The 21,938-nt window shown below is 44.7% G+C and overlaps 1 protein-coding gene across 1 annotated transcript in view; it reads right to left on the bottom strand.

The window, feature by feature from the left end:
- The window catches only part of KCNJ5 (potassium inwardly rectifying channel subfamily J member 5), a 36,170-nt gene extending 21,678 nt beyond the window's left edge, over positions 1-14,492 (bottom strand). Inside the window, exons 1-2 of the mRNA XM_050921774.1 lie at positions 14,409-14,492; positions 6,986-7,932 (exon numbers count right to left, since the gene is read on the bottom strand). Of these exons, the coding sequence (XP_050777731.1) occupies positions 6,986-7,925 (940 nt within the window). The 5' untranslated portion in view covers positions 7,926-7,932; positions 14,409-14,492. The remainder of the gene's footprint in view (positions 1-6,985; positions 7,933-14,408) is intronic.
- Positions 14,493-21,938: the final 7,446 nt, after the last annotated feature.

Raw genomic sequence — 21,938 nt, 5'->3', positions numbered from 1 at the left:
ACCTGAAGAATTGCTCAGTGCAGCTGGAAAGCTTGTCTCTTTCACCAAGAGATGTCGGTCCAATAAAAGATATTACCTCAGCCACTATGTCTCTCTTGCAGGGACTAAACTGCCACTAATTTGTACCCATGCCAGCCAATGCAGAACCAACCCAGTTCTGGGAGAGTGAGCTGCAGTCTATTCCTTCTTCTGCATTATCAATACAATGGTTTAGTTCTAATTAGCTACATCTGTCCCCTCCCCGCCCCCGGGCAGGCTAATAGGATAACACAGGTGATAACAAGGGCACAATTTGGCCTGCTGCACTTCTAGTGCTGACAGCCATGCATGAGAGGGAAAGAACCCAGCATTGCTCTCGGATCCCAGATTGAGTAGGTACCACTGGCAGTTAGAAATAATGGGGTGGGATTTTAAAAGCAGGATCAGGGTGGTACATACTCAGGCCTAGATCCTCAGAAGTATTTAGGTGCTTAAGACGCAGATAGGTTTCAGAGCAGCAGCCGTGTTAGTCTGTATCCGCAAAAAGAACAGGAGTACTTGTGGCACCTTAGAGACTAACAAATGTATTTGAGCATAAACTTTCGTGGGCTTGCATCTGATGAAGGTGGGCTGTAGCCCATGAAAGCTTATGCTCAAATAAATTTGTTAGTCTTTAAGGTGCCAAAAGTACTCCTGTTCTTTTTTGAAGATGCAGATAGGTGCCCAGTGGGATTTTCAAAAATGCCTGTCTCCCACTGAAATCAATAGGAGTTAGGTGCCTAGGTGCTTTTGAAAATCCTACTGGGTCTTTAACTGCTTCTTCAGGCATCTAAATACCTTTAACATTTGGTCCTCTGCTCCCATTGACTTTCAGTAGGAGCCACGTCTCTAAATTCTTTGGTTTTTAAAAATCCCAACCAATGTTTTTTGCTCTCCCTTTAAACGGAGCGAATTGCTCTGCAGTGATTGAGAAACCATAACCATTGAGCCCTATGGAGGTGTCATTTTTATAGTTCTCTGAAATGTGACTGTAGAAATGAGGACTAGCAGCTCTTCCCATCTAGTCTAACTGGAGCAATTTTGTATTCAATAAGCTTCCATGTAAACCAAAAGTAAGCTAATTATTAATATGCCTGTCTGCAGTGCTCTTTTCATTAGGTCTGGTTTTTCCAACATCAACCCATCTACCACTGACAGGTTCTAGCCTCATCTCCAAATATCAGGCCACCTGTATAAATACTGTACCTAGCAGTCAGCTGTAACAGGGCTAACTTTGTCACTGCACTAGCTTAGAATGCCACCCATGTCAAGCAAAAGCAGTATATCAGGAAATAATTCACATAGCCAGCAAAAAAAAGGGATCCAGTTACATTAACAGGGACCAAGTATTGTTCATTTGTCTATGCAATATTCTAAATTGAGGACCTTCATTCAGTTCCTAATAACAAGAGTTCTTCTCATGTAAATCACAAGGATGACCATTCCTGGGCAAAGAGAACAGGAGTACTTGTGGCACCTTAGAGACTAACAAATTTATTTGAGCATAAGCTCATTCCTGGGTAGTTTTAGCAAAGGCCCCAAACTAGAGATACACACTGCATTATATCAGGACACCCTGTTCTGGTGAGATGTCTCCCCACCACTCTACACATGAGCCATATAGAAAGCCACCTGGATTCTGAATGCTTTAGTCAAACCTTGGCGCACTCTGACGTCTGCCCAGCCCTAGCCCCAGTGGGAAGGGCTCTTCCAGCTCCATCTTTTGGGTTTAACAGCAGATACGGCACTGTCTCCTGAGACAAGAGTAATTAATTTCCATAGATCCGAGCTCCTTAATGTCATTACACCCAAGTCTGGGCAATCCCACTGGGAGAGGAGTCCATTTGTAAAGCAATCCAATTCCTCTGCCATGCTTTTCATTTTGAGGTTGTTACTGGTAATGACTTCCTTTTGCACATCATTAGCAGTGGCTGAGTTTTTTGTCAGAGGAAGTACAATCTAAAGCCACAAGGTATCTATTCAACCAGGACTTCATAGTGTTAATTTGTGATGGGGAAATGGGCCCTGGGCCACTGAGGTACTTCTAGGTATTAACCTTCAACTGCAGTGCAGGGCTCTCTTTGATATCAGCGAACCCAGGGCTACCAAATAAAATTCCATTATCAATCTCTCTCCTCTATAACACCCTGAAACGCTGTTATTTTTATAAGGCCCAAGAGTGCCTAGGCGAGGCACTTGATTTGCGTTTTGTTTTACAGTGCCGTAACTGTATTGACATCAGCAGAGTGACTCCTGATTTACATTGCTGTAAATGAGTGGAAAATTGGGCCTGGATTCCTAGTAGCTATAACACAGTGTTATTCTATGGCACCCTTACACCAATGAGACACACAACTAACACACTACACTACAGCCCAATACACTAGATATGGTCCCTAAGCAGAATCTGCCATTCCAATTCTCATGAGCTTTGGTAATGTTTGAATCCAGATCTGCATATTGGCCTATCTCTACAATATACTGCTGGTAAAAGAATACCCCCTAGTAATGCTCCATTAGCCCTTGCATGCATTGCAAATAGGTTACACTGTTGCCAAGTAATCTATTCAGGACTACCTTCAAACTGCTTAGAAGCTGCAGCTATTGCTGAGGGCTGCTACCCACTCGAAAACCAAGGAAAGAAGCTGGGGAAATCATCTGTCCTTGTCTTTGTCCTGGTGTCCTGTTTGCTTCTGAGGTGTGCCTGACAATTTTGAAAGCCAGGGATGGTCTGGGACCCAGCGGTTTGAGGGATCGTCTTCCTCTAGGCCCTGTTGCAGCTAAGTCTGCCCTGGTAGGTGACAATTGCTGAGTTCTTAGAGTAAAACCTTCTAGGCCAGTGATTCTTCACCTTTTTGTGGCTCAGGATCCATTTGTAAATGTTTATGGCCTGTTGCGACCCAGCAAATAGTTTGGGGTTGGAAGCCCTGTTGTGGTTTTGGTCAGGTCCTGTCCCTGGTGCGTGTGTATGTGGGAGCTGGGGCTTGCATTCTGCCTGGCACTCACTCCACAAAGGTGGCTCCTGCAGCTCCTGTGCTATGGAGCTGACTGGGCTTTGCTCTCCGATCCATGCAGTGCAATCCCTTTGGCTGTACCCCTCCTCAGTTTTGTTCCCGGCACTCTGATTGGACCAAATTTGTGTGAGTGGAGCTGTGACCTGGCTGATGATGTTGCAGAGCCACTCACTCAAATTTGGCCTACCCAGGCTCCCATCATTATGACGGCTGGGCCAAACTTGAGTGGTGCTGGGACCCAAGAAGTTGCAGTGCCTGGAACAGGGAGGCGAGTCCAGTCAGCCCTGTGGGACAGGAGCTGCCACACATCCCTTTGAAACGTTCTGGAGACCCAATTTTGGGTCCCAACCCATAGGTGGAGAACCTCTGTTCTAGGATATTAAGGAGCCCACTGGTGGTAAACGGCATGATAGCCATAAACGGGAAGTAATCAAACTAGTTTGCAGCTGATTGAGTGGGATGGTTGGAACTCTTGGACCAGCTCCAGTGAACCCCACATAGCTCTGCCAATTTTCACCAGCGAGTTGCTTGCATCTGTGCTAAAGCACACTCTGAAATAGACAGCCAGTGTTCTCCCATCTCTGGGACTGTCTGTGCTCAGAGATTTGGCAAGGTCAAGGCACAATGCAGTCATATTTAATTAGTGTTTCATTGGTTAAAAATCTGCTTATTTGTCCATTTGAGTATTTCCGACACAATTATGGTAATAGTCATCTCTGGGGGCCACAGAAGTGGCTCTTGAATGCCACCAGGGAGGGAGGGGCAAATGTCATAGAAGTTAGGTTTTCCACCCCTAGCTCCCTTAAACGTGGACGTTAAAGCACCAAGTGGTATGGTGAAGGTTGTTTTAAGAGTCAGGAATAACTGCACTCCATTCAAGCACCACTAGTAAGGCATGATAGTAACACTGGGGCAGGGAGAGAAACTTTGCAGGGGACTCAGGTTAAGTTAAAAAGCCCACTCTGGCATTTCAGAGTCCATCTGTACAGGGCTAACCCTTCCCCCAAACTCATTCCAGTCACCAGACTCAGGCCTCTCCTGTGGCTTAACCCCTTAAACACCAAAAGGCTGATCTTCCTATACACACACAATACTAGCGGTGGCTCTTCTGCCTCCAGAAGGCTTGGTCCTTGCTTCTAGATAACAATGCCTTCCTCTCTCCTGATATTAGGCCAACCACACTCTAAGGCTCTGAACTTACCAAGGCTCAAGTGCACCTCTGCTTTCCAACCTCATTGAGCCAACTCTGAATTTCCCAGCTGGGACTTAATTCCTAACCCCCCATGCTGCTGGCTGGGTAGTGCCCCACTTCAGGCTACACTGAGAACAGACATGGCTGCAGATATGCTATTCCAGGGAGCACTGAAAGATCTGCCCTGCCCTTCACAAGCACTTTAATATTCAGAAAACCCCTGGGGTTGGGTAGGAAGGCATGTCTCCCATCTGATACTGGATCCCAGAAAGGTTACTGTATGCACCAAAGGTTATACCGAGAGTCAGCAGAACAGCCAGATATAGAGACCTGGGCCTGGAAGCCTCCAGCAGAAGAATGCCAAGAATCAAACCCACATCTCTTAAAACCCAGTTCACCACTCTAACTACTAGGCCATGGGGCCAAACACTCAGTTAAGAAGAGAGTGTTGGGTAGAGGGCCCCAGATGCTCTCCTCCAGCTCCCTCTGGATGGGAGATGAAGATGCGCCTTTAGCCAAACACTTCAGAATGTTGAACGTCCCAAGTTTGCTTTGACAAAGCACGCAGGAGTTCTTCTCCCCATACTGGGCCACCCTTCCATGCTTAGTGTGATGCCAGCTATTAAGGTGAGGTAGGAAAAAAATGACATGGAGACAACTGTTATGCAGTATTGTAGTTGTGTCGGTCTCAGGATGTTAGAGAGACAAGGTGGATGAAATGACGTCTTTTACTGGACCCACTTCTGTTGGTGAGAGAGACACGCTTTCCACCTTACATAGAGCACTCCACAGAGAATGTGCCCTAGCAAACGGGTGCGTGTATATTTAATGTTGCATAGGGAATCATCAGGAACAGATGTTACAGTAGCCAACAAGTAGTCACTTCCTGTGTCCCAGGGAGTTCAGACTGTTTCCAGCCCCTGTGATCTATAAGGACTGCATCTGCCTTCTCATACTTGCTGGAAAGTGAAACAGCGATTTAAAGACACAGAATAATTTCAGGTTGTGCTACAAATACTTTTGCATTCCAGTTTTGGGAATAACTGGCTGGGAACACCTATCCATGAGAGGACGCTGGGACTCAATTTATTGACACTGGGTGACACCCGATGACACTGCATGACACTTGTCTGTTTTCTGTCTCGCTGCACGCTCTTCAAACTCTCCTTGAGAAAGTCAGCGCTGCTTTTAGCTGCAGATTTGGCACCACACATCTATGTGCAATGAGGCTTTGGCGTGGAAAGAAAGCTCAGCCAGCCATATCTCTCCCATCCTATCTGTTACATAGTGCTGTTTAACAGCTGCTACATTCCACCTAGAGGTGGTTGCACTGTAGTAGGGGGGAAATGATCTGTACATACTCTCTCTCTGATCCTCATTGAGATGTATTTTCTGCATAATTGTGAAGAGGTTTGTGAAGAAATCAAGTATCTTTTATCACGTACCTATAATGTATCATGAGATAAACTACATACATGCAGATAAAGTAAATACAAATTAATATTCATTATGAGTGCCATTTTAGACTACTGACCCTCAATCCAGATGGAAAAAGACTCATGAAGTCAAAAGATGAGGTCTCCAACCAAACTCTCAGCTCCAAAACAGGCTGAACATAGGAGTGTTCAAAATCAGGACTTTGTGGCTGTTGGGCCCCCTCTCTAATTAGGTCACGTCTAGCTAGTGCAGAGTTGATGGTTTCCTACAGCGTATCCCCGTGCTTTGCTCAGTCTGGTTTAAAATGACCCAGGGAACAAACCTCCCACCAGTTCTCTTGGGAGACTATTCCAGACTAGAACATAATAATCCCCATTTAACTCCAGCTCTGCACCTGTTGTTCCAACACACCTAATGATTATGCTTGACACGCACAAGAAACCTGCTATGCTTCTGAGATGTTTAGTTTAACCCAGCTGGTGAAAACGTAAAGTGTAACAAATATCTACTCTTCTCATCCTCCATCAGAGTGGTGACTGATGGTAGAGGGATCATCACTGAACAGTAACACTATATATCTAACATAGCTCAGTCATGCCTACTTTAAAAACAGGATAGAACTGTGACAACAGTTGGGGTTGAACCCAGGACTTGCAGAACTAAATGCCTCAGTCACAACGACTTGAGCCAAAACATAAGAACAGCCATACTTGTTAGATCAAAGGTCCATGTAGCCCAGTATCCTGTCTTCCAACGCTGGCCAATGCCGGGTGCCCCAGAGGGAATGATCAGAAGAGGTAATCATCAAGTGATCCATCCCCTATTGCCCATTCCCGGCTTCTGGCTAATGACTTGCAGCAGAAGAATGTCAGGAATCAAACCAAGGTCTCTTAAAAAAATCAGTCTACCACCCTAACTACTAGACCACAGTAGCTTCTACACAGTTAAAAAGAGAATGTTGGGTAAAGGGCCACAGAAGCTCTCCTTTAGCTCCTTCTGGGTGGGAGCCAGAAATGGCCTTTTAGCCAAACACTTCCGAACATTGAAAGTCTAGGTTTGCTTTGAGTTGTGGAAAAAGTACATGGGCATTCTTACTTCTCTCCAAACTGGGTCCCCCTCCCATGCTTCGTGTGATGTCACACAGAACCCCCTTTTGTATTTAGAAGCTGTATAAGACTCATCTCACTTATATGGACCAGCCCCTGGGAGGAGCAGGGGACAAAGACCCATATACATAGCCTAGGTGTCACTGGCAAATGTTGACATTTTAATGCCAGCTGCATTGTCTTTTTGCTCTGTGCTGGTTATTTTTGGCAAAGCTTACCTGTTGCTTCGACCATTCCTTCCAAGATGACCACGATTTCAAACTCCTCCTTCTCCAGCTGGGCACGGGACATCTCCCAGAAGGGGCTCTTCTCATTGATTTCGTGTGAGATGATGAGTGGTGAAACCAGGAATAGCCTGTCGTCCCCTGTATCAAAGCCCACGTTGATATCCGTTTGGTTCAAGGGGATAAACTCCCCTTCTTTGGTCTGTTTGGACTTGATCAACTTGGCTCTAATGGAAGCCTCAACAATGTGGGAATTCCGGAGGTCCCCGACCCGGAACATTAGACAGAGCTTCTCATCCCTGATAGAAATCACTGCATTGTTGGAAAACATGAGGGTCTCGGCCCTTTTCTTTGGTTGGCTGATTTTGACAAACATGCACCCTACCATGAACGCATTGACAATGGAGCCTAGAATAGCCTGAATCAGGAGCAGTATGATGCCCTCGGGGCACTTTTCAGTGATAACCCTGTAGCCGTACCCAATTGTGGTCTCAGTCTCAATGGAAAACAGAAACGCGGAGACAAATCCACTGAGATTTTCAACACAGGGGATCCAGTTCTCATCTTCGAGATGGTCCAGATCTCCCCGGATGTAGGCAATAAGCCACCAAATGAACCCAAAAAACAACCACGTGACAGTATAAACCATGGTAAAGACAAGGAGGTTAAAACGCCACTTGAGGTCCACCAGAGTAGTGAAGAGGTCGCTAAGGTACCGGTAGGTTTCATGGACATTTCCATGGTGCACATTGCACTTGCCACTCTTCTCCATGTAACGCTGGCGCGGCTTCTTGATTTCTGCTGCCAGGAGACGGGTTCGGTCAGTTGCGATAGGGACATAGTCCCGCAGCTGTCTGGGAAACTTCTTGGAATCCACGGGTGTGACTCCAATTTCCATGTCCTGGTTCATGAAGATCCTAGAATCTCCAGCCATAGTTGTGCTAGGGCGGGGTAAAAGGAAACAACATTTAAGACATCGGGAAAATAGCTTTGCCAAACGAGTGCTGCTGTCAGATTACACAAAGGGGTGATAGCACATTGTGCAACATTGACACCATATTGAAAAGCTTTGTCTCCTAATCATAGAATCTGGGCACAAGTGCATCCTGCATTAGAAGAGCTTTTTGGTAGGGCCATTCCCGTCTTCTGGTATTTTTTATGCCCCTTTTAAGGTTAAATAATGATAAGTAATTATTTAACACCTTCATCATTACCTAATTTATAGAGAATGCTCACGGAGTGAAGCAGGAGTGGTGAACTACTTGCTTTGAATGGCCTCTTTCCCGTGGTAGTAAGTTTGCACGTATCTTGTTACTGATTTGGGTCAATACTTTTAATAAAAGCTCTTTAGGGTTCTTTTATATAAGGCAGGGAGGGATGAGAAGTGAAGACAATTTGGACATTTTCCAAAGGGACTAGTGATTTATGGTGCCTCAATTTTTGGGGGGTCAACTTAAGAGACCTTGAAGGGGCTGGTTTACAGAAAGTGCCGAAAGCTAACCCTCGGCAAAGCAGACATCTTTGAAGGCAACTCAAGTTAGGTACCCAAAATCACTAATCACTTTTGAAAATCTAGATTCTTAGATATCTTCTAGAAGGCCCATGATCTTTGTCAAAATCTTTTTTTGACTAATTATAAATGGATGATGATATGAGAGCCCGTCACTCCTGTCAGGTTACAATGTAAAACCACCTTCACTAAACATTAAAATTATAAAGTAGATATTGCTTTCTTTAATGGAAACTATTTCTTCTATTGAAAATCAAGAATTCCATCTTCAAACTCCAGGAGGAGAAAGTGTTTCCTGAGCAGAGCTGCCTAAGAAGCCTTCAGTATATCAAAGAGAAAGAGTAGCAACATTCTCCATGATATGCGCTCTCTGCAGCGTTTTTAGCAAATCTTATTAAAACCTAACCAAATCTATTACAGTTCTATCTTTAATCTTCTTATGCATCTGCGAATGGGAAGAGGTACAGAGATACAATTAAGAGTGTCTTGGGAAAGACAAAGCTTAAGGCTGAGCAAAGTGGTTTCAGTTTTTCAATATAAAAAGTATTAAGGGTGGGTGGGAAGGCAGCAGAAAGACAAATAAACGAGGCAGCAAATTTCTGCTTCCACTGTATCGCAGCCAGTTCTGCAATTCCCAGCGGGGAATTTCTCTTACCTCTTGTATCAAAGCTACATAAATCAACCAAAATCAGCATTTTCAAAAAAGCAGCCAGAGGTTATTGATGGAGCCATGTCTACTGGTTCACTACAGCATGGGTGCCAGTGATTGACCAGTCACCTGAGTCAAGATAGCAACCTGCCTTTGTAGTTAGAGCAAGAGACTGAGAGTTTAGACCTGGGTTCTAGTCCCACTGACAGCAAGTTGGCTCCCTCAGCAGAGTTCTTTCTATATGGGAGAAGGAGGCACATGAAAGGGAGATTTTACTGTTACCAGGTGTCCCCCTCTGCAAAGGAGGAGAAGAGAAATACTATTATTGCAGCTATAGCCAGTCGGCAGCTGGACCCAACTTCTCCTCTGACATCATTTACCAAACTCTCCTGCCCTCCCAGCACGGATGCATCAGAATACCCAGCATTTCAGAGCCTGCCTGGTGACAGCCCCCGAATGCAGGGGTTGATATGACCTTTGGTGGGGGACAGTGTGATGTGAGTGAGATGGGAGCAGTAGGGGATTGGCAGCTGATAGGGATGAGGGAGAAATAGTGTTTTGACTTTCTGTTCTGGAGGGAGGGGGACTGGGTAGTGATGACTGGTGGCAGAGTGAGCTATGTAGCTATTAGCCTAATGTTTTCTGTGTACTGCCTCTTTAACTCTCTTGCAATGCCAGATTTGATTCTCTGACGCCTTGCATAATGCGTGTCCGTTGACATCTGTGCCCAGTGTGGGTGTTAGAATGGCAGGGTCCATTTACCCTCCCCTTGTAAATGCCAATGCCAGGTGCAAGTCTGTGGAGAATCTGCATAGAAACAGAGGTTCAGTGCAGTGGAGACCAGTGTGTTTCCTCTGCACCTGATAGAGACTTTCCCTTTATTCTTTCTCTGCTTGCCCCCTTTTTTTTAATTAATCTAAAAACCTAATTATTGAAACTCACAGGTTCTGGTTGCCTGAGGGGTGTGGAAAGGGAAAAAAAAAGAAGTGTCCACATTGTAGGCAAATTTTTGCATGATTTTAGTCAAAAAAGAAGCTGTACTAAAGACAATACTTTTAGTTGTTACAGGTATGTGAAGTGAAATTCTGCTGTCAGTGACACTGAAAGAGAGCACAGCATAGCCCAAAACACACAGATATGAGCGATCCGATTCTATGCAATGCAAGATAGGAAACGATCAAAATCTGATAAGAAATCAAAAATCCCTGCAACCCTGCCTTATGAAAAACAGCCTGGAGAGACTAGCTGTTAATGAAAGGACATTGAAACCTGCCATAAGCAAAAGCACCCAGGGGACTGGCAAAAACTGGTTGCTAAGACAGCTGGCTTTTTAACTACAGGTGAAGTGAAATTGTTTGGGAAATCTTGGGGATACTTAAAAGAGAGCCCTCCAAGCAGAAGTGTTGCCTGTTGCAGGTGAACTATACTGCCCATTTCACTGTAATTAGAATTTGTCCTAACATTTAATCTTCATTTCCTCAGTTGCAGTTTAAGTCTCTTCTAGCTGAGTGATACAAGTAATGGACCACAGTCCTCTTCATGTAGAAGATTAATTCCTCTTCTTAAAGGAAGAAGCATGATCTAGCAGTTAGAGCACAGGGTTAGGAGTCGAGAAACCAACCTGAGTTCTATTCCTGGCTCTGTCCATGACCAGCTTGTAACCTTGAGCAAATTGCTTCCCCTCTCAGAGGCTCAGTTCTCATCTGTAAAATGGGGGATTAACGCTACTTCTATTTCTAAAACTAGGCAAATATAATTGTAAGTCTTGTAGGGAACCTCCCCTGACCACAGAGGCTTGAAATTGCCCATTTGTCGACAAAACATATAGCAAAAAGGGAGAACGGTACAGATGTAAATTTGAATTCCTCCTTTATTCCACAGACATAACAGCCCTCACCATGCACACACATCCCCCCTGGTTAAAGGTAATTGAGTGCAAGCAGGCAAGGGAGAATTAGCCTTCAGTTTGTGAAGCACTGCTCTCTCTCTAGCAGTAGATTCAGAGATTGGAACTGCCTCTGATGGTCAGTCACAGGTACCACTATGTTTCACTGCCACTTACTGTCCTTGGTTAAACAAGGCCAGGGTAATAAAAATGTCACTTTTGTACAAAGCCACATGCTCCTTTTAGACAGGTTGCCGGAGCTGCTGCAAAAGGAGATGAGAGTTGGTGCATTATCAGTTCGGCAAAGAGGCCTTTTATCAGGCTTATCAGTATCGCTCAGCTTTTGCGCAGACGCCAGACTTGAGGAGACGAGGGGGCACTAAGGGAAAGGATCTTGGATTTGCTGAAACAGAATGAGATGGATTTTAGCTGAACTTCAGAGGGCATCATTTTTCCATGGCTGTTTCCATACAGAGTTGATGTACCTCTTGCACCCCCTGAAACAAACACCCCCCAAAAGTCAAGAGCGGATTTCTGTTTTCTTAGCAGGGTTAATTTTTTGTGTGTGAGAAAAATTTATGTCAAATTCAGATTTCATTAATGGCAATGGGAATTTCATCATTAACTTCAATAGGGCCAGGTTTTGACATTTTTCGTGGAGGGGAAGGATGGTTAAGGCAAAAAGATACAGGACTCAGGAGAGCTGGGTTCAATTTTTACCTCTGCCAGAGGCTTCCTACGTGACCTTGGTTAAATCCCTTAATCTCTTTGTGCCTCAGTTCCCCCTTTATAGAGTGAGGATTATAGTTCCTTTCTTCCACCCTTTCTTCTGTCTTCACAGTTGGACTCATGACCTTTTGGGACTGTTCCTTACTGGGTGTTTGTACAGTGCTAGCATAGTGGGATCTTAATCATGGCTGGTGCCTTTAGGCACTGTGGGAATTATTTGTATAATATTATTATTAATTATTATTATTAATAATAATCTGGCAATGTATTGTGTGAGAATCCAGAGAATCATAAAAACAGAAGGAAAATCTAAACAAATCCCTTTTCGCATCTTATTACAATGGTAAGCCAAATTGGTTTTTCCTTAACATAAACACATCATTCAAAACTCTCCACGGCCATGTGAACTGTCTGTCCACTAACAATAAGATGTTTATATTTATAAAACTACCACCCCTTAGGGAACAGAACTGCCAATCTCTGTTCCAGAGGGGTTTGGAATAGTGGGCCAGGGACCTGCAATGTAGATCAGGACTGAGATGCACTCGTAGCTGCATGGGAGCTGAGGGCTGGTTCTGCAAGTTTGGATGGACATGCATTAGCAGAGCCGTGTGGAGCCCCGGACTGGAGTTTCAAGGGATTCTGCAGATCAGGACTGTGGTGTATCAGCTCAGTTGTGTGGATGCTGCACCTGTCTCTGCTATGCCTCTTTCTAAATTCGATCACTTCAAAGCTGTAGAAGCCAGGCAGCACAATAACAATACAGGAATGGAGTTTGAGAGAGAGGCCAGGGCAGAGGGACAAGCAGCCAGTCACCTACAGTAATAGATTGCTGGATAAACACTCTGATAGAATGATTATTACTGAAAGAGCTGTTCTTTTGCTGCCCTTCTGCCTGTGCCACATCAAATGCAGCCATAGCCTTCAATCCATAGACTCCACTGAGATGCAGAGTCCCTTCTTGTTACATCACAGCCATCGAATTAAAGTACCTGACTGAAGGAGGCCCATAGAGGTGGATCCCTATCACCAGGAACAGATAGACAGATTTGCAGGCAAATGGATTGAAACAGAAAAGTTCAGAGAAGGCAAACTGAGCAGAAGCCAGCGTGGAATGGAGGAGTGCCGTTAGGGACGGATGGCCCTTGCAAATCTATTGGGTAGGGGATGCATGCTAGAGAGATGATTATTGCCAAATGGAGCTTTATTTCCCTGAAATAAGGTATCTTTCCATTCACTTATTTCATTTATTGCCTGTACTTCATGAGGGTGAATCTGTCTGTGGCACCTAAGTGTAAGTACATGGGAGAAGCAGACTGACCTGACCGACCTTGGGCAAATCAATCCTTTTCCCTATGCTTCTATTTCCCTATCTGTAAAATGGAGCTAACGAGACCCGCTTCCTTTGTAAAGTGCTTTGAGATCTGTGGATGAAAAATACAGTGTAAGAGCTACTCTGCTGTTATTAATAGACAAAGCAAAACGTTGAAGAAAAACCACATAGGAGGGAAACTGACAGCACTTCAGTGATAAACATGCGGTTCAAAGCATAGAAGCTGAATTACCTTGTCTCTCTCTCCCCTCCCGCCCAATAATTCCTTTTCAAAGTGTAATCTCACTCAGCACCAAAGTATCAAGGTTCCTTTCATTTCCTCTGAGTTTTCATTAGCTTGGCAGGATCACTTTTCTAACACATTGACAAAACTGAGTGCTGACTTACAATGAAATTCCTCTGGGGCTGCAGGAGATACCTACCCACGGAAACAAAAAGGGGGCTGATTGATGATTAGTTGGCCAGCTACCACAGGAAGTGAGATGGCTTTGCTGCTTTTTACAGAGCCAGGTTGATGACTGCTTGTCTGCTCAGAGTTTGTTATCCTTAGGAATATTGTAACACAGGCTGTTCGGTCTTTCAGAAAACAGGCGGTAAGAAAATTTGTCTGGGCAGAAAGTTGGCAGAATATGGGGAGAGAGACGAGGTTTATGGGTAGTTACACTTCTTTGTCAGTATGCTTCCTGTCTGTCTAGCCCTCCGCCCAACACTGGATAATCAGCATGCTAATATTCCAGAGCTCTTTTGTCCTCAGTCAGGTTCCAATATGGCCCCGTTGCCATAGTGTTTGAGCACCTCACCATTTCAATGCATTTATCCTCCCAATACCTCTGTGAGGCTGGGAAATGCTATACATCTCATTTGACAGAGGGGGAACTGAGACACAGAGAGGGTAAAGGTCTTGCCCAAGGTCACACAGGAGGCCTGTGTCAGAGCAAGGACTTGAACCCAGGACTCCCAAATTTGAGGGCAGTGCCTTGAATACTGGCCCTCTCTCCTTTCCTTCCACTAAATAAAAGCCCCACGGTTTTTTATATGGCTGAAAATTGTTTTGAAAAATCAAGGCAACATCTCCTGTACCCCATGGAGAAGGGACCTCCCTCCTGTGCTGAGTCAGGACCACATAAACATAGAGCATCCCTGACAGGTGTTTGTCCAACCTGTTCTTAGAAACCTCCAGTGATGCAGATTCTACAACCTCCCTTGGAAGCCTATTCCAGAGCTTAACTACCCTGAGAGTTAGAAAGCTTTCTCTAATATCTAACTTAAATCCCCTTTGCTGCAGATTAAGCCCATTACTCCTTGTCTTACCTTCAGTGAACATGAAGAACAATTGATCACATAACTTCAGCTGATCATATATTATCTTCATACAGAATGCCCAATGGATTTCAGTGTTGTACACACACAGCTCTAGCTAATGATCTGTATTGACACCATCTTCCGCAAAGAGCCCCTTAGTTCTCACCTGCAAGCAAGGTCAGGACTGATTGGTCTTGGTATGGGAGAGCAAGGGAATTCCAAGTGCACGTGGTCATGGAAATTGCCCACGTTGCCATGGGAAGCGGTGTTGATTGTTGAATAGGTGACGCTTACTCTTAAGTCAATACTGAACCAACGTCCCAGATGGCTAAAACAGAGGCACAGAATGCCTGGCCCAAGACCAAACAGTGATTCAATGGCAGAAAGGTTTTCTGAATTATCCTATATAGAATTTAATTGAGTTATACTCTTACTGTAGACAACTTCAGTTGCTCAATGAAACTTGTAATAATTTTCTATGAAACCCTATAGATTTTTGGAGTAATTTCTATAGAGTTTTCTACAGCATCTCATACCCACTAAATTAGATAGGCCTGTTTCACCAGAACTGCTTCAGAAAATTTTACACCAATAATGGCCTCTGCCTAATTAGACTAGGGGCCAAATCCACAGCTGATGTAAACAGTTGCATCTCCATCAGCTTTAACAGAGTCAAGCCCATTCACGCCAGCAGAGAATCTGACCATTGTCCTTCTATGAGACAGAACAAATTGACATCTTATTTTGATTGCTAGGGGTTAAAAAATTCTGTTTTTACTGATAGCTTTTTGAAAAATGGAATAAACTAAAAAAATAAAATCTGTTATTTTATTTCTATTTATGCCAGCTTTGTGGAGAGTAGGAGGGGGCTGTGAATGCATTTTTCCAGCAGGAATTAAAGCATGAAAAATCATATGTAAAATACAAACTTGTGGGTGTATTACAAATATATGAGGTTGCTCTAATAAAAATACAGCAAAAGAGTTAACATTTTAATGAAAAACAAAATAATTGTATTTTTCACAAAAGATAGAGACTGGGAAATGCTTTCTGAGCTGTTCTAATGACCCTGCAAGCAGCCTGTGAATTAACAGAGCGAGTGCTGTTTTATATAAAATAATGACCAGAGAGCATGTAGTTACCATAATATAAAGACCAGGGAGTGTATATTGCCTGGTATAATGACTGGCTCAGTGGGACTGTAAATATTGCAAGGGGTGGATGGGGGAATGTAATTATTACAAAATAGCTAAGTGGAGGGTGTGAATAAAACACTGTATGATGAGGGATATATGCATAAGCTGATGTTCAGAAATCCTTAACTGACTCTCTAATATTCAGTTGATGATTGGCTCCCCATAAACCAAACCTGAAAATAAGCCTATTTGATCCAGCATTATTCCAAGGAAGTGGCTTTCCCCAGGGATGGGCTTTCCCTGGAGCAGCTCCGCTTCCCATATACTTGTCCCACTATCTACTTCTGGGAATGCCTTCTGATGTCTTTGGGGGGCTGCTTTGGCAGTGCCAATGCCCCATATCCCAGATCATCATGAGTTACTCACCATCATCCTGTTACTGGCAGTTCATGTTCTCTGGATGCCCCAAGACAGAACCGGGTTAAGGAGTTCCCCTACCCAGGATATGGGGAAACCCAGGCCAAAGGGCACAAATACTTCTGCTGTTGAGCACATATATTATTCAATTCTCCCATCCTCAATAGTAATCGAGAGTCACTATATAATCCTGCACCTGCTTGGAAAACAGATGATAATATGACCGCTGCTTAGCACTACTACAGCACCTTCCTTCTGAGGACTTCAGAGATGAACTGGCTAAGCAATGCCTCCACCCCACCCTCCAGTGAGATAGGATGGTACTGTTATCCCCATTTCACAGAGGGGGAAACCGAGACACAGAGAGGTGACGTAACCTGTCCAAGGTTACATAGCTGGTTAAGTGTCAAGATGCAGATGGGACTCAGATTTCACTGCAAATATCTAGGCGGCTCTTTAGACCAACAGGAAGGGGCTGTCTCTAACGTTAAAAGGTTCAGAGATTTGGCTTGGATCAGCACTTAGAATCCTGCCTGCTTCTCTGGACTCTTCAAAGCTACTGGGGCTGTGCAACTGGGCTGGAAGACTTCTGAGACTGGGATCACTGATGCAATTCAGGGCGTAGGGGAGAAGAATTGAGGCCCAGAAGTTAGACAACCTGCCCCACTTCTAGACTTACTTACTTGGCCCGTCCAGACAGCTAGGGAGGATCCAATTCATGGTGGAGAGCTAGTGCCAAGATCCAATTTCACTTCTCTCCGCTCTCAAGCTTATTCTGCTGTAGTCTTAGCACAAAATAATTTCCTTATCTAGGGTGCAGGCTCTGTTTGCTAGCAGGATTTCAGAGCTGGGAAGCCAGACTGTCAGCTCTTTAGGGGAAGGACCATCCTTTTGTTCTGTGTATGTACAGCACCTAGCACAATGGGGTCCTGGTTTATAACCAGGGCCCCTAAGAGCTTCAATACTACAAATATTGAGTAATAATACTAATTAACCAACCCTGTAAAGGCCAGCTTAGACCCTGGCCCTTGACGTCCCGCCCTGGGTCAACCCCAAACAAATCAAGCTAGCTCCGATTGCTGCTCAGTCAGTCCTATGATTAGCCCTAAGACATGATTCTCCTGGGAACTGGCTCAGAAGTGTTGGAGCTTTTCTGATTCCCAGGCAGTGACACTCAGTTCACCAAGGAGTGAAAAATAGATTGAATAAAAATTAGGACGTTAGGTCAGTCCAGCATGCTGGAAAACAGCCAAGCAGTAGGAGTCAGAGTGCCCTGGGCAATCACCTCAGACAGCCAACAAACAGGCCACTCTGATATGTGGCATAGTCACATATGTCCACAGAAGCAACTGGGATTCCCCAGGCACTAAACAGCCTCATGCACTTTAACAACAACAACAACAACAACAAAGCAGAGGCTAAACTCTAGCTGCTCTTTGAACCCCAAATGAAACAGTAAATGCCCTAAATTTACAGTTTAACCTTTAACCCCAGGTGCAAACTCAGAGTTGCTCCATTGGCTCCAGGGATGGGCAGTTCCTCTCTCTCTGGTCCTTATACAATGCCTCACAATTTACCCTCATAACACCCTTGTCAAAGCTGACAATGGCGTGTCCAAGATCAGAATCTGGCTCCCATCTTCCCCTGGCAGTGAGACAGCACCTATTTACCTGTTGTCTCCCTCATGCGGCTGTGTAGAGCATCCTTGTGCTTAGCTGACCTAGGAACCGGTCCACTGAAGTCCTCCTGCCTTCTGGGCAGCAGCCAGAGAAGAGAGAGAAAGAAAGATGGGAAGCAAATAAACAATAGGGTAACTTACTTGCTAACAATGGCTCTGCATCAGTCTTGCTCCTTCATGCTTTTGGGGGACCCGGTGGAGACAGAACTGGGAGGAAGGTAAAAACAGTCACTGGAAGGGCGTCCAGTCCATGCCATCACCAGAGCATTAGGGTCTTCTTATCCCAGGCTCTTCCCTCCCTACTGCCTCCTTCCTGGTATTACAGAACATTTATGTTGTGCTGTGGATTTAAGTGCACACGTCCTCTGCCCCTAGCCTTCCCAGGCCTTTGCTGGCTCTGACAGAGATGCCATGGTTCCCCAGACCACGGTGCTACTTTTGCCTGTTAAATCTCCCTCTCTTGCCTGCTCCCTCTCTCTGGCTGTGTGTAGTACAAATGAATTCTCCGAGTAATAAAGCTACTTAAAGGGCCAGGGAAGGGAGGAGGGAGAAGAGCTGTGCACATGTGATCAAGAGCATCATCTGTTCTGAATGAACAGGAAAGAGAAAGGTGGCTGAGAGTGAAAGCAACGAGGGGAGGGAGGGGTTTGGGCCACGTCTTTGCACAGAATAGGCCAGTCTGGGGAGGGGTTGGGGGAAATAAGAGGCTCCTTCATTTCCTTGGCAAAATGCAAAGGATATTGTGCTCATCTATCAACTGCATGGTCTTTGCTCTCCCTGCTAATTCTGTGCGTGTCTGCGACCCAATGCATATGCATCACTCCTCTCTGTCTGCAAGGTTCTGAGCTCCCCCATTTCCTGTGCCCTCCTCTGTTGTGATTTTTCTTTTTTTTAATCATGCAAACAAAGGCAGATCTTTAAAAGTGAAGGGCAGGGGAAATGCAGTAGCTGGAGCGCTGCACAGCTATCAGAGAACTCGTGTGTGTTCATCAGCTCTGTGAAAAGCATAGTGGGTTTCTCTCCTGGGATGGATCAAGGAGTGCAAAGGGGAAGGAGGCAGAGGGAGAGAGTGATTTCTCTGGAGCTTGTCTTTTGCATGTCAACTATCAGATTATTGCACAAGGAGTCGCCCTGCAGCGGGGGTTCCCTCTGGCCAGCTAGATCAAGAGGCACGTTCCCCATGCTCCCCCTGGCCTGCTTGCTTCCTTGGCTTTGATTTGTATAGCCTTCATTTGAGAATATCATGAGCAGTCCCACTAAGTTTAATAGGAGATTTTATCTTCTGGCAAGCAAATGTCAGGCTTGTTGCAGGTGTCCGACTGAGGCCTGGAGACTGAAGGGTAGCCACAGAACAAGTCATGCCAGCACAAGCTTCCCCATTGTGCGCCTCAATCCTGGCCCCAGAGCCCCACTTCATTTTTTCAGTCCTGGGCTCACATACTTCTCTCTAAACGCATCTCCTGCCTGAGCTTCTACACTCACTGTTATTCCAGGCATTCTATCCCCACATAGCCCTGCTGACACACTTCTGCCATGCCCTGCAGTATCCCTTGTGCTGGTTTCGCACCGAACTTGCAAACTCCCCTGAGCAAAACCAGGAATTTTCTCCAGTGGAAAGTCAGATCATGTCACCACGTTTGCAGCAATGAATAAAAGTTGCGCTGCTCCCTTCCGCCCCATGCTGAACTTCCCTTTTTTTCTCTGCAGAATTGTGGAGGCAGGATGGAAAAGCATTTTGCTCTGTTTGCAAACCTCTCAAACCTTGGCCATTGTTTGTTGGTTTTGCCAGTAGTAAGAATTCTGTGTGGGCGTGTGCTACCGCTGCTTGCTAGAGCTTAGCTGCCGGGCAACTGGCTCTCAGTCTCCCAGTCCACGTGGACACATTTCCCTTGTGCTGTTTAACTCCTCTTTGTTGCTGCCAAACATCAGCAGGCACCAGAAAAAAGCACTCCCTCATCCAAAGCGTAAATGTCACGTGCAGTAATCCCAGGTTCAATGGCATCATAAGGAAAGATGTGGGCCTAGATGGTCCTGATGTGAAGAACATGTCCAGGAGATATTACCTCTGGAAGAAAATCCTGATCTCCTGTTTTCTAGCAGATGAGACTCGCAGGGACTAAGGGCCAAATTCACATATGAGTATACGTCAGTCTACAGGGAACACGGGATGGAGCAAAATAGACTTTCCCTGACACTCAGATGCAGTAGGCCAACTTGAGAGATGTGCTGAGTTGTAAGCTACACATTAGCAAGTGGGTGTGAGTCTAAGAGAGTTGCATAGGAGTCTAAGCTGGCATGAGGCACGTGCTAAAGGGCCAGGGAATGCATAAGATGGTGCAAGGTAAGAATTGCCATCCTACTTTCATTTACACCATCTTATATCTTCTATGTAAGTTATACCAGTTGAAACTCCCTTACACATTGGTAACAGCTGGTAAGTGGTCTAAGAGAAACAAACAGTGGAAGAGCAGGTGCATTTATTTATAAATCAATCCTGAATTTGGCCCCGGTCAGATATTCTCCAACAAATGTTTTTCCTTTGGAAAACACCAATTCATTAAAAGCAGAACATTTTGCAGAAGTATGTTGATTTTAACAACATTTCATTTAGGAAAAATCCCAGAATGTAATGCTCCCATTTTCTGTTTTGAAACAATCTCTGGTTTCAATTGCTTATAATTTTGTATTTTATATAAAACAACATAAAAAGTCAAAGTTGAAATAAAACATTTCAGTTTTACCAAAATGGAAAAGTTTGATTGATTGAAAATGATTCCCCCACCCCCGAATTTCAGTTTGTGGAAATTTCAATATTTGTTTGTGTTGTTTCAGACCAATTTTTTTGTGGAAGTTTTGGAATTTCTTGCAAAATGGAAAATCCTGCTCTAGTGTGCAATGCATAAACCCCTTCTTATTCAACCCACAGTCAGCCTGGAATAGTATCAGTTTTGAAACTTCAAGAAGTGTTGGCCACACTAATTAATAGGAAATACTCGCAGCTTTAAATAAAGCTCAGTAAAACGTGGATCTGCGGTAAACTCACTTTGTTTCCAGTTTTGTTACCAACGTTTTAGGACCAGTAAAAGTGAAAGAATGTTACGTTTTGCATTTCACACCACTTGGACAATGAGACTAGTTAGTTGCACCTCCATGCACTAGGCCACTGTTGTGATTTCTGGGATGCAAACACTGCAGAGGACTCTTTAAATCCATGCACCACCAATAGCAAAGCTGTTTCCAGAGAGGTTTGAAAAGCACTGTTAATGAAAATTCTCTAGTTATTATTAGGCTAGAAGTTAGAACTCCCACCTGTTAGAAAACAAGAGATCGGCTGTCCCTTCTGAGATTTAACATCTACTGGGCAGGTTCTTCACAGCAAGACCTCCTTTTACCATCTAGGTCCATGTCTTTCCTTATGATGCCATCAAAAATTGGATGCATGAAGTATTAGGTTATTAGCTTACAGAAACCTTTGTTTGGGGCCTAAATTATCTGATTACCGCATTTAGAGTCAAACTTAGCCTATTTGAAAAAATGCTGAGCAACGATACCTACAGTCCTATTAATCTGACATGTTTGGAAGACATCAAAAACTGGATAAAAAGAAGTGGGCCCAGGTATTTGAAAAGCAACTGGGAAATGATTCCTGGGGAGACCTAACCACACCGTTCAGTTTAGGAGAGGCTTTGGTTTAAAGCAAATGGAGCGGATACTTTGGGGTATTCACCTCTGTAAACATCGGCCTCCTTTGATGGCATCTGCCTTCAGATTATTAACATGGCCCACAGCTTCTGGATATATAAAGTGCCACAGGTGTGAAATGTCTTTTTCTCATCTACAGCTAGCAAGAGGACACTGCCCCCTCCTGTCTGATTCAGACTGCTGCCTGGAGGTGGCAAGTGCGCGAATCGCCATGACTCGTCGCCGAAATGCTCTGTAGAGGCTGCCCACTTTTATTACAATTAGTGCAGAACACAGTCACCCATCCACACAGCAACATAGGCCATGGAGAACCCATCTGCCCAGCACTCCACTCTCTGCGCTGACATACCATTCAATACATAGCTGAATTCAAGGTATCAACCGTTACCTTCGAAATCCCTCTATCAGACTGGTTCAGGTTCCAGTACCTGAGCATTGCCCTGCATGATCATAACCTCCCCACCCTCTCCATGGCAGCTACATTGAATTGGAACCATCAGCCCTGGAAGTAAGAAAGCCATGGATGCAGAAGACAGAGCTTTCCCACCAACAGGCCCTGAGTAGAGCAATCCCCCCCACTCCAACCCACATACCAGTAAGAATGCA

This window comes from Gopherus flavomarginatus, chromosome 13 (assembly GCF_025201925.1).
Source record: "Gopherus flavomarginatus isolate rGopFla2 chromosome 13, rGopFla2.mat.asm, whole genome shotgun sequence".
NCBI classification, from domain to species: domain Eukaryota; kingdom Metazoa; phylum Chordata; order Testudines; family Testudinidae; genus Gopherus; species Gopherus flavomarginatus.
This window is presented reverse-complemented; position numbering and strand designations above follow the sequence as displayed.